Source organism: Talpa europaea (genome assembly GCF_964194135.1).
Source record: "Talpa europaea genome assembly, chromosome: 11".
Lineage (NCBI taxonomy): Eukaryota > Metazoa > Chordata > Mammalia > Eulipotyphla > Talpidae > Talpa > Talpa europaea.
In genome coordinates, this window is record NC_140078.1 from 15,604,288 (window position 1) to 15,617,752 (window position 13,465).

The 13,465-nt window shown below is 52.6% G+C and overlaps 1 protein-coding gene across 1 annotated transcript; it reads left to right on the forward strand.

The window, feature by feature from the left end:
• Nucleotides 1-2,824: 2,824 nt before the first annotated feature.
• Nucleotides 2,825-6,042, forward strand: GFRA4 (GDNF family receptor alpha 4; the record flags this gene model as incomplete). Its single annotated transcript, XM_084246631.1, has 6 exons — nt 2,825-2,867; nt 4,580-4,925; nt 5,011-5,120; nt 5,225-5,359; nt 5,704-5,795; nt 5,956-6,042. The coding sequence occupies 6 exons, from the start codon at nt 2,825-2,827 to the stop codon at nt 6,040-6,042; spliced, it is 813 nt and encodes a 270-aa protein (XP_084102757.1).
• Between the last annotated feature and the right edge of the window lie 7,423 nt (nt 6,043-13,465).

Below are 13,465 nucleotides of genomic sequence, written 5' to 3' on the forward strand. Positions count from 1 at the left end.
AGACAGGAGGCGACTGACAGTCACTCCTAGAACTTGAACCTCCAGGGGTCAAACCAGCTGACCTCCTGTGCCTTCAGGTGGTGTGCAAGTTTTTCCCTGAACTGAGCTTTGTCCACCCACTCCAGGACCACAGGGCCTCATCAGAATTTGCACAATACCGTCCTGTCTCTCAGGGTGATCCTGCTAGGGTACGCCCTCCAGCCCCAAATCACTCAGTAAGGAGCAAAGGTCATGTAGTCACTGATCACCAGGGGAGGTTGGTCATGCTGGAGAGTCCTGTCCGGGGAGCCAGGGCATCGCCGCCATGTGCTGTTTACCCAGACCCAGCTCTGGCAAGGGCAGCGAGGCTGAGCCAGAACCCTGGGTTCCAGGGGACCTTCCTTTCTATCTCCTCCTGCCCTTGTCTACTTCCTCAGCATCATCCCCATTCCTTGCCCTCCACCTGAGGTTTGTGGAGAAGTGTGGTGTCTGCTGCAGCCCCCTTGCTCTGCACTCAACCTCCCTCCATTCTATGGGAGGGGAAAGAGGGCGCCATTTTAGAAAGGACACTAAAATGAAAATCAGAAGACAGACATGTTGGTCTTGAGTCTCTGTGAGTTTTTTCTGCCTATAAATTCAACCCTGTGGGGATCCCTGACGGTCACAAGTGGGGGCTGGTGGGTGGAGCCCCACTGCCAGCTGGGTCCCCAGTATACCATGCGTGGGTGGCATCGCCTAGCTTGAATGATTCACATGTGCTACCTCTCCTGTGTCCCTTGGACCTTCTAGAAGCTTCTTACTCTCTCCCTCTACTTCTCCCAAGCCCTGCAAGTGTTGCTGAGTGACCTTTAGCATCAGCCCACTGTTCCTTCCTAAGGAAAACAACCCTAGATTTAGTACCTTTAAACAACTACTTGTGTGAATTGGCAAAGTAGGCTGAACTCAGCTGATGGTTCCATTGGCCTCAGCTCTGTTCACCTGTGTTTGCCCGTTTGCCACGAGCTAGGGGTCGGCTGGGCAGAACTGCGCCTGGGCTCAGCTGGTCATTGGCTGGGATCATGGGGACAGACGGGCCGTGTGCCGCATTTCCACCAGGCTAGCCCAGGCTGCTTCACATGGCAGCTGGGGAGGGTGCTAAGAGAGCAAGATTAGGGTGAGGTGAGTGAGGCATTTACCTAGGACACAAAAATAATCAAGGGAAGTAATATTCTAATGGAATATTTTAGAAGATTAAAATTAAGGCAAAAAATCCATGATGAACAAAATTTCAAAATGTTACCTTAAAGCCAGGATCCCTAACAGAGCCATGCCAAGTCACGTGAGCCTGATGCAAAAGGAAAAATCAGTAACTGTGACCTGGGCAGGCCTCGTTCAGCTCAGCCTGTAAGGGACTAAAAGCAGGAGCTTGAAGGCCTCTTGAGAGCTCATTAGCGGAAGGTTTTACTTGTGTAACACTCCACTGGGCCAAACAGTCACAGGGCCAGTCCAGCTTCCCAGGATTTGGTGAAAAAACTCCAGCTCTTGACGGGAGGAGCGGCAGAATCCTATTTCAGACAGTGAAGGATCGGGGGGATTTTGCAGTTGACCACAGTGGCAGTAGGGGAGGCATACTTGAATTTCATGTGGCCAGCATTCCCTGATGCCAACGTCAGATAAGGATTATAACAAGAAAGCTTCAGGTCAATATCCCTGGTAAATGTAGATGTAAAGATTCTCAAAATATTAGCAAACTGAATTCAACAGCAAATGAAAGGACCATGCATGATATCAAGTGGGACTTATTCCTGAGATGCAAGGATGGTTCCGCATATGCTAATCAATAATGGGACATAATAGAATAAAATATAAGTATCATGATTATCTCAATAGGTATAGGAAAATCATATAATAACATACAATGTCCCTTCATGGTAAAAACACTCAACAAATTGGGTATAAAATGAGCACACCTCCACATAATAAAGGCTCTATATGATAAACCCTCAGTGAACATCATTCAATGACGAAAGGCTGACGAGGGATGCCCACACCAACATAGTCCTCAAGTCCTAGACAGAGCGAGCAAGAAAAAAATAAAAGACATCCAAATCAGAAAGGGAGAAGTAAAGCTGTCTTTGTTTGCAGATCATACAAACTTATATATAGAAAATCCTAAAGACAACACCAAAAAACAATGATCTCATTGCTTAGCAGTAAGTTTAAGGAGGTGAAAGATTTGCTCTGAAAAATGACAAGAGAGAAGAAATCAAACAAGTGGGAAGAAACACCATGTTCATGGGTTGGTAGAATTAATAGCAAAATGTCCACAGCATCTATAGCCACCTTTGGATTCGATGCAATCCCTATCAAGATTCCAGTGGCACTCTTCACTGAAATAGAAAAATCAATTTAAAAATTTGTATGGAATCCCAAGAGACCCGGAATAGCGAAAGCAACCCCAAATGAAGAGTATAAGGGAATGTCAACATTTTTGTTTGGAATTTTTCTGCAATTCTTAAATTAACGACTAAAATGTTTAAGGCAATTGTAAAAAAAAAAAAAAGAATAGGGTTTCAAACAATATTATGTTTAGCATGGGAGAGACAAGGTCTCTGGGGTTGCTGCTGTGGGTGGGTGGGGTGCTGGGGAGTGCATTCGGGACCTGGAAGCAGTGGCTCTAGAATCTACGGTAAGGCCCATCCTAGGCTGGCGACTCAGTGGGGGCAGGGAGCCATTCCCACCACAGAGGCTCCTCCCCACAGGAGTGCACCTGTCAGCAGGGACACTGGGTTTTCACCAAGCTCTAGCTCAGACAGTCTGGGGAGACATCTGTCTGGCTCCAGCAGTCCTTCGCTCACTGCCAGGTATGGTCCTCTGCTTGGGGCCGATGCTATTGCTGCTGCTTCTGGGTGAGTGACCGCCTCCTTCCTCAGGGTCTCAAGCACGGATCTTGAGCACAGGGTAGGAGGGCAAGAGGGTGATTCCAGGAAAAGCGGGCACTCAGGCAGGGACACTGGTGAGAGAGCCAGCTGTGCATGGTTTTTGAGGACATCTGGCAGTGCACCAGTCTTCTGCCTTTGGGTACATCCCCAAGTCCTGGCCTTGGTATCCCTGTTCCAGGAAACTTCTTTTTCCTATTATTTCCCCTCACCCACCTTTCTTATCCTTACCCCAGCCCTAACCCGCCATCTTAAGTCTGGGGGCTTCACAATGATTCCTTCCCAGGCATCTTCAGGGCCTCCAAGCCATCATCTTGGACTGCCCCTTCCCACCTGGGGCACCTAGGAGGGAAGGGCCACTTTACCAGGTAGGGTGGGATGGGGTCAGGGGGAATAGAATCTGGCAAAGGTTTAAGGCAGAGGAAATCTTGGAACTGAGCGGAACTGTTCTGAGGGTGGAACTGAGGTATGAGCACTCCTGGTGGAGGGAGACAGGTAAGCGAATGGGCAGAGGTGGGGGGCAAGACCTTAGGTGACACTTGGTACTGTTAGCGTGGCTTGAGGCCTGGGGATGTGACAGGCTTTGTTGGGAGAGGAAGGCAAAGTGGGCCTGCTTCTCCGTGCATCCTGGAGGGGTGGGGAACAGAGGGAAGGGACAAAAGGGAGAGTGGAAGGATGAGCTCAGCATTTCCATACCCATCCAAGTCCTCCCTGCTTGCAAGTCCCTCCTGCAGAGGCCCTGCACTGAAGCTCAGCCAGAATCCCTGCAGCCCCCACCATTCAATACATGTCTCTGAAGGAGGTGGCCAGTGCCAGAGAAGCCCCGGTCTTGTGGCAGGAGACACCCGTGACGCACAGACACACACTCACACAAGGGTGGGGAGGCCGGGCTGTGGCTCAGGACAGCCCTGTGGCCAGCCATCAGGCACTTCTCTAATTTGCTGGGGGAGGAGGGTGTTAGGCCTGAAGGGGCTCTCCAGGGTCCAGGGCCTTTTGGGGGAATCCCGCTTCCCCACCCCAGCCCCCCCCCCCACAACCCAGGGGGGGGGTGATGGAGGGTGGAAAAGACAGAAGAACGTTCAGATGGGCTTAGATACCTGACCAAGGAGGGTCAGCGAGAAGGGGGTGGGGAAGGCCTGCAGGGGGCCTGCAGGGCACAGGGAGCTCAGGAAGGAGGGATGCAGAAACCTATAGAGTCACTCAAAGGGTGTCCACGAGGGAAGGAGAGGTGGGAAAAGGAAACATGGCCAGGCCGTCCTAGTGTGTCAAGGAGGGCAGTGGAGTGGCCTCTGTCCTCAACGTCATTTCTCTAAGTCTTCTCCAGCCCCGCAGCCTGGCTCAGCGTCCCGCACCAGGTTGGGTCTTGAGGAGGAGCCCGCAGAGCCCCCTGTGGCAGCTCTGGGGAAGGAGCTCAGGACCTGTGCCCGAAGAGGAGCGGCCTCAGCTTCTCGGGGCGGGTAGGCCCGCCTGGGTGCGGTGCGCCCTATCCATCCCTGCCAGGGTTGCAGGAATCCCCGGAGTCCGCCGTCGGCCATGGCCGCGACGCGAGGCCGGTCAGTGAGCGTCCATCTCGCCTTCGGGCCACACCCTGCCTCCCCTCGGGTTTTAAGCGAGGCCAGGGAGCTGGGGTGCAGTGCGCGCGTAGGGCGCACAGACGCTGCAGCCTGTCCCCCCTCCACCAGGGTCCCCGAGCTCGGCGGCGCGGAACCGATGCGTGGGCGCGGCCGAGGCCTGCACGGCGGACGCGCGGTGCCAGCGGCTGCGCACCGAGTACGTGGCGCAGTGCCTGGGTCGGACCGCGCCCGGGGGGTGCCCGCGAGCCCGCTGCCGCCGAGCCCTGCGCCGCTTCTTCGCCCGCGGGCCGTCGGCGCTCACCCACGCGCTGCTCTTCTGCCCCTGCTCCAGCCCCGCGTGCGCCGAGCGCCGGCGCCAGACCTTCGTGCCCGCCTGCTCCTTCTCGGGGCCCGGCGCGGCGCGGCCCTCCTGCCTCGCGCCCTTGGGCGCCTGCGAGCACAGCCGGGTCTGCAGGTGCGGCGGGCGGGGCGGGGAGAGGGGTGCTCTGCCCGGGCCGGGCCGCCGCCGCTCATCAGCCCTCTCGCCCCGTCCCGCGCAGACCCCGCCTCCTGGCCTTCCAGGCCTCCTGCGCGCCCGCCCCGGGCGCCCCCGACGGCTGCCAGCCCGGCCAGGCCCCCAGCTGCCTGCGCGCCTACGCTGGCCTAGTGGGTACGCACAGGCGCGAACCCGGTGCAGGCGGGATCATCTGGGGGTCCTCCTGTGGGGTTGCCTCCGCCTGGGTGGACGGGTTACCCCCTCTTGGGTCACGGCAGGCACCGATGTCACCCCCAACTACGTGGACAACGTGAGCGCGCGCGTGGCGCCCTGGTGTGACTGCAGAGCCAGCGGGAACCGGCGCGAGGAGTGCGAAGCCTTCAGGGGGCTCTTTACTCAGAACAGCTGCCTGGGTAATGGGCGGGACGGCCGGGGCGCGGAGTCTGGGCTGCACTTACTGTGCCCTCCCAAGTCACTTGGCTGGGAAGAGCCCCCTTTTAGAGGCGAGTAAACAAGCTGTGTGAGGCAGTTGGCAAACCCATTTCCCCCATTGGGGAGTCCACTCCTGGCTGCCTCCAGACAGATCACAGGCCGAAGAATCCCAGGGGAGCTTGGGCTAGTGCCCCTGCGGGCAGGAGCAGATGGTGGACAAGAGTCTGAAGTCCTGGAGTGCTAGGGGGCTCTCAGTTTGTCCCACAGGAACGAGGTTCAGTGCTAGGGCTTCCCAGCCAAGCCCACCCTGGTCACCTCTCTGTAGATGGAGCCATTCAGGCCTTTGACAGCAGATGGTCCCTAATCCTTCAGGACCGGCTGGACTCCTCCCAGGACCCTGGGCACAACCTCCTGCAGGTGGGTGCAGGGTGGGGATGGTGAGCTGGCAGCGCCACACTCCTTCTTCCACACCCTTCCTTTCCAGCCAGGCCTAGGTGGACACCTGGATGCCCTGGGGTGGGGTGGAGACAGACCAGAGCCAGGTTTCTGCTTCAAGTCCACACTCTTGTCCCCCAAGGTGTCCTCTGCAGATGGACCCCTGGAGAGATGCTTCCTGCTCTTGGAGCTTACACTTGCTGTCCTGGCTCTGCAGCCCCTGCTGTGATGAGGCCAGCAAACCTCAGACAGCATAGCCAGCTGTCCCACCCTGCCTGGGGTACAGGGCCACATCTGTGGTCTAATGCCCTGTTGGAAGGGGGCTGGCTGATCTCCCAAGCGCTTGTAACTGCTCTTATTTGTCTGGATACCCTGTGTTTCCGGCAGAGAGATGGCAACTGACTGCAAAGCCCACCATTTCCCTTTCAGTAGACCTTTCTCCATAGACCTTGGAACAGTTGGGGTCTCTTACAGGGTAAGGATGGGAGGGCGCACCTGTGTAGCTGAGGTCTCACTAAGACCCCAGATGACCTAGAGATGGTCAGAAATCATCCACATGTCTAGAATTCTAGGAAACTTTTATCAGGTCCCCAAGCAGGCCGTGCACTAAGGGGACATCTGCACAAACTTAGCTCCCTGCATGGGCAAAACTCCCTCCAACAAGCAGCACATCCTGCTTCCCAAGCACCTGCCACGAACTGCCCAGCTTGGCCATCACCTGTGCCCCATGACAAACATTGGCAGAGTTCTTTCTGTCCTTGGTTGGTGGGCATGCTGCTTGGTGGGCACCACCAGGAGTGAGAATCCAACCCCCTGCCTGGCCATGTGGCCATCTACCTGTGGTTAACCCAGCACTAGGAGTGGTATCCACAGCTCAATAAACCCATGGGTACTGAGACTGGCCTTGCTTTCTGTTGTGATCTGCGTCCTAAATACCAAGGAATGCCAGCAGCCACCAGGAGCTGGAAGAGTCAGGAAGGAATTCTCCCCCAAAACTTCTGGAGGGAACGCAGACCCCGAAAACTGTAATGTCAGACTTCTGGGTTCCAGTACTGTGAAAATAAATTTCTGTTGTAAGCACCAAGGTTGGGGTAATTTGTTACAGCAGCCTGGGGAAGCTATAACAAGTTGTCCAAGGTGATTAGTTTGGTTTCTGTCACTTCTGCTGAAAGGCCCTGGCTCATACATGGGCTTGACCAGATGCCACGAGGCTGAGTGCAGCTGTGGCCCCCACGACAGAATCAGGTCTGTCTTACTCGCCCATGTCATGTTGGCCTGAGCTCTATCATGACAGCAAGTTCCTGTTTGCTGTCCCTCTCACATTCACTCTGGGCCCTGGCCTGTCCCAGTGATTGGGTCTCTGTTGGATGTTGTCAACACTGTGCCTCTAGCTGGCAGGTGTCCAGGGGTGGGGCTGAGGCAGAAAGGCAGGTGTTGGAAGCACCTGAGGATTTATTGGTGGAAACGTCACAGTTCATGATGCCCATTCTGGCTTGGAGTCTGTTCTCTAGAGGCCAGGTTGATGTGGACACCAATCCCTATTCCCCCCTCCCCCCCAGAAGAGTGGGGTGGGCCACACACAGAACTGGCTCATTTTTAATTGAAGTGTGGACACTGGCAGGTGAAATTTCCAGAAAGGCAGGAGGACAGGAGATATGCAGGTTTCGGAGATGTCCCCCCCTGGACAGCAATTTTCCAGTGTGTGTGGAAGGAGGCAGAAAGCGCCCTGCCTCGGGGGCTGCAGGCCTGAGAAGGTGTGGGTGAAGGGTGACTTAGGAAGTTCTGCCAGGTACATGTCACCCCACAACCAAAGGAGTTTCCAGTCCAGGGCAGAAGACAGAGAAAAGAAAAGTAAGATGAACTCTCTCTGTCTCTCTCTCTCTCACACACACTCACACACCCCCCAAAATATAAGAAATTATCTGAAAGTTCTGGTCCTCATGGGACCAGGATTAAGCAAGCAAGGAATAAAGGCCTGCAGGTTTGTGTGGGTCACAGTAACCAGAGCTGCCCTGCAGCCCACTCCACACAGGCCTCAGGATCTGGCCTGGTGCGTCCTTATGCCCAGGACAGGAGAGAAGGTAACTTTTGCATGTCAGACAGTAACACAGGGCTTTGGGGTGTGTATTGGCAACTCCCACCAATATGTGGGGCCAAGGATTCAGATACTAGGAACGACATTGCCACTGGTGACAGGAGTTTTCAAAATGATGACCAGTTCTTGGTAAAGTTTTGAAAAAACCGGTTTGTTCTTTTGATTTACCCAATAGTTGCTTTTCTGGAAAACTTTATTAAAGCAGCTCTCGAATACTGTTTATAACAGGGTTGGGTTCTACACTAAAATAATTAGAAATAGATTCTATTTTCATCAACACAAATGCCCAGCAAGAGGCTTGAAAACTGGATGGGGCATGGGTCAGTTCCTTGTAGGGAGGGACAGTCCCCCACAGTCACCGGATAACTTCCCCTAAATCACAGCAGGAGCTCCCCTTCAAGGCAGTGATGGAACCCACCCCACCCATTTCCAAAATGTCCCCTAGGGGGCAGCCCCGCGCCCTTTGAGACTATTGCCCCACAGACCGGCTGCCCCTACTGCCAGCTATGCCGTTGGGGTATCCACTGTGCTCCAGCCTCCCTGGCTGCCCTGTGTTGTGCAACCATCTCAGGCTGGGTAGCTTCACCGTCTGTTCCCGCAGCCTCTGAGGGAGTTTTGCAGCCCTCAGTATCACTTTTACAGGTTTTTAATAGTGAACAAGGGAAACCAGGCAGCTGGGAAATAGCAACTCAAGCCCCCAACACCCCCACCCCTGCCCCCAGTGATGCCGCCCTTTCATCCCTTCCCTTCTAGGCCCAGGCAGGTGTGAGCACCTAGACATGCACACGCCCGAGCTCCCTGGGCCCAGGTGACCACAATCGCCAGCCATAGAGGCGTGTAAAACATAGAGGCTAGTGGCGGGAGAGCGTAAAAATGCCCGGTTCACTCATTTACCCTACGCGGGGCCACTCCTGCCACCAGGCACGCGCTCTGCCCAGACGCCCCTGTGCCTCCGGCATTCATCTCTGCTCAGCCGCCCCCTCATCCTAATAGCCTTCCCCAGGCCCACGATGTAAAATAGCGACCTCTCCCCAACACTTTCTACCCTCAACCCTATATTTACCTTTTCTCACAGAATTTATTCTCTGATAATCTTCACTGGGGACCCCCCCCCCCCACTAGACTGCAGCTTCCACGGGATTTTTGTCTGTTTCATTCACTGTGAAATCCCTGGCCACCAGGCTGCCTGCCAGGCCAGCCTCGTCGTGGCCAGTCGGAGGTGGCACGGGGCCGCGTGTCTCCCCGGGGACAGCCTCCCCACCACCTGTCTGAGGCTGTTCTCAGGAGCCCTCGCTCAGCAGTTACAGGGGCTGTGTTTTTTAAGGTCACGCTGATGATTTCTTTGGCAACATAATTCCCTCAAAAACCTGGATCTTTTCTTTGCATCCCTGGTAGGTGGAAGGCGCATGGCTGCGCGCCCGTGCTTTGTTTTCTTACTCGCACAGCTGCTCCTAAGAGGACCGCCTTGTGGTTGTCAGGCCCCAGCCGCAGACCCTTCCCTCCATTTGATTCTCAGTCTCACGACCACCTCTCGATGACTGGAGGCTAGAAACAAGACCAATTGGCTTTTTCAAAGGCCAATTAGTTTTTTTTAAAACCTAGGATTTCAGAGTTCTCCACCCTTTTCCCTTCTGCTGGCAAGAAGGGACGCAGCATTTTCTGGAACACAACCCTTGCTCGTGATGCCTGCCCCAAAACAGCCAGTAACAATCAACACGAATCACATTCTGGCTTTCCCTAACTTCTTCCCCTCCAGCTAGAAACTCAACAGACGAGTAGTTTGCTTTCCAAGTTCTGGAATGGGGCACCTTTAGCAGATGTCTTGCTGTTTGCAGGACACCCCACCCCCCACTCGCCTGCCCACCCGGTCACTAGCAAAGCCAGTGCCCTGTGTTCTAGCGGTTTTGGTTACAGGGACTCTGTACTTCAAGGTACCAATTTGTATTCATGAGAGTAAGAAAAGCCGCCTGTTGAAATAACCCCCCCTCCCCAGTGAGCTTTGGGGTGGGGGTGGTGTGAAGTGCTCTCCAGGGATGCGAAGAGCAGCACACAGGCTCTTGCTGGGCGGGGTCTTGGTCTAAGTGGTGACTCAGGGATCCTCATTCCCTCCAACACCTTAAATAGGTGGCGTCCAGTGAGTCCCAGGTGGGGGCATGTTAGGTGCCGAGTTTGCGCTCATGCCCAGCATTTTCTGCCCACAGCCAAGCTTATGGTCCCAACCTCACAATAAGGGGGCTGGGCAATAGTGACCCATGGGCTCACAGGCTGCAGCGCCAGCAAGGCACAGAGCGGGTTTTCTGTGTTCCCAGCAGACGGGTAAAGGAGAGTCCTGGTGCCCTCGGTGGCTTTTTCAGGCTTGTAGTGATCTTTCTACACCATTTGCAGTGCGGCACCCAGGAGCAGTGCAGGCCTCCCAGCCCCAATGAAACTTTACTCTTTCTAGGCTCTCTGGTCTCTACTGCGCTGCCCTGCTGCCTCCCCCCTTCCTCTGCTGCCACGTTCTCTTTTCTGGGCTCTGTTGCCGCCCATATATGCTTGTCTCTCCACTCAGGTGCGCCCACTCACACACGCCCCCCCCCACCTCCCCCAGGTGCCGCTGTCAGGCACGCAGGCAAGATCACAGGTGTAGATCGTTGATGCTAATGGCAAGGGGGGGGACCTGATCACTTCCATTTACCCTACACTGGCAAAACAGGTGTGAAACTGCAGCCATGGCACATCGCCCCTGCCCCTCCCAGAACAGTTGGGGAGGTCTCCCAAGCTGACTGCGGCTTCCAGCCCTAACCCAGGCCGTTTTTTCCCTCCCTAACCCAGACCCAAGCTGAGGTGGGGAGGAGGGGCAAGCCTCCTCCAGGCTTCCCGCCAGGGGTGTGCCTTCCCTCCCCTGCAAGAACCACACCCTTCCTGTGCCTTCTTTGTTCTCAACTCCCACTACACGGAGCTCATCCTTCTGGGCCTTCTGCACTTAGCATCAAGGTGCTGGAATGAGTTGTTCTGGCCCTGTTGAAGACAGGGGACTCAGACAAGGCTTTGTGTATGGACGTAAAAAAAAATCCAAGACCCAGGACCACGCTGTGACCATGGAAGACTAACCTGTCGGCCTACCAGTGGCCTAAGAGTTCAGGAGCCCACGAAGAAAGGAGGAGCTGAAAGGCCAAGGGCAGCGGTTAGGCATCAGGGTGTGCTGTACCTACCCCCCCACCCCCCACGCCCATGTCTTCCCAGTACAACACAGGCTGTACCGGGGAGGCTGGGAAGTCTGTCCACAAGCTAGTACCGCTACCCCCAACCCTTATCAGCCAAGGGCTTTCTCTGAGGCTTTTGAAAACTGGTCAATTAAAAAAATATTTTTGGCTTTTCTTTTTTTAAATTTTTATGAACAACTCATATAATTCTTACATCATTTTTCATGTTTGCATAATGTATGCATTTTCATTTTGGTTATATTCCCCATACAATTCCCATCCCCTTTTTCTGACCCTAATCCCACCTCTCCTCCCCCAGCCACTCTTAAACTTTTTTATTTTTGCATTTTTTGCTTTTCTTAAGGCTCTAATGACTAAATTGTAAAAATAAGTGAAACCAAACCAGAATTAAACAGAAGAAAAAGCACATTTTTACCAGATCTACTTTTATTTCAGAAGGAAGTTTGTATTATAGTATTTACTTTTGTTTATATACAAGTTCTTCACATTTGTGTTTAAAATGCACAGACCTCCCTTGATTCTCTTGTTCTTGCTTAAATTAGCTGTTATTTTACAATACAAAAAATACCAAAAAGTTGCAGTCCTAAATGTATGTATAACACCCACAATCCCCAGCAATGAAATAGTTTACAATACTTACTCCATATTTACATGAGTGCAATAGATGCTAAATTATACATATTAACAAACTAAGCTTGGATCCAAACAAAACAAAACAAAACAAACAAACAAACAAACAAACCGTAAATAACTATAAAACAAAAACATTTCCAGAGTCAGAATTAGTTCAACAAAACAGGCTTCACTAGTGTTTAGAATGTTTTGTGCACAAATTCAGTTACTGAAAGTCAATTCCATTATTGCCTTTGAAAGAGAAGGCGCCAGTTTTCCTCTCCACTCCAAGTCATCTCCCTGCAGGCAAGGGTGTTTATTACTTTGAACTCAGCAGAAATGTCTCTTGGGGGGCCTGGAGATCTATAAACCATTCACGGTGATTTTTGTGGTTAGTGTCGAGTTTGGTAAATTGGGTAAACATTTCAATGAAGAGCCGGTGTGTGTGGCCTGAGGATAGGCCCTCTGCTTTCCTGGGTGTGTGCTGAGGATGGCCAGTTCCTCCAGGAAACCGCCAAAAGGAAAGATCTGGGATGACAGTTTCAGGGGCTGGATTTTGTTGTAATTCTAAAGAGCTGCTTTTTCCTCTCCGTCACTGCCCTAGCGTTAGCTTAGGTTAGTAAGTGCTTAGTAAATATTTGTTGAATGGAAGGGTGAATGACTGTAATGGAAAGAGCAAAGGTGTTCAGGGGATGCACACCACAGCCCAAGGAAATGAATCATCCTCACCCCTCCCCAATATACTCCATTAACTTGAAGGAGCAAGATTTGCACCGAAAAATGCCTTTTTTTCCCCTATTGATAGTGTTCTGTTTTTTTTCCATTTGGCCCAGATGTCTTGGTAGTCTCCAATTTCATACCTCGGGCCTCACCCACAGACATTTTGGTATCTTCTTTTGCTGACAGTCTTCTGTCCAGGGTTGCTTTTCCTTTGGATTAGCACAGAGGAGCACACATTAAGGGGATCACCACAGGAAAGTGCAGATGTCTCCCCAACCCATGTGTAGGCAGGGGGTAGAGGTCTGGAGCTATTTATCAACCAACCAGTCACCCCACTTTCCTTCCCCAGTTTTCAGAATAAACAATGGTCCTGGGACATGCTCATTAAAAAGTTAGACAAAACCGTAACAAAATCAGCCTGGAAAGCCCTTATTATAATAATAATTATTATTATTTTAAAATCTGATTTCTACAAGCACAGTCTTTGAACTTAAAAACCAAGAAACATTTCTGAGAAAGAGATTGGTCACCCCGGGCCAGCCACAGTACCAAGAGGCTGATGGATGCAGAGCCAACAGCCACAGGGATTCTCCCCGCCTTCGAGTCACCTCACTTACTGCTGCTAAAACGGACCCCCTTCCAATCTTTCATGTGTGTACTGATAGATAATTCCCATTTTAGGAGTTATTCAACTGGAACCAGAGGCCTTTGAACACATTGGCACAATGGAGGATGCCTTTCCTTTCTCTCTCACCAACGTATCAGGGCCTATGGAGAGGCCTTCTCTGAACTCGGTCATCTAGTATATAGCACAGAAACATAACAGGTGAAACTCAGACACCATTACATTTAATAAAAATACATTAAGATTTTTTTCTGTTTTATGTACACGCCGAATGTTTGAACATTCTGGACACTATTGTATAGTTATGTACAAGTGCAATATCAATGTTTTCATGACTATTTTATGTACAGGCTCTCCTGTGACACGCAGGCATGTCTGAGGTTCCAGGTGCTTC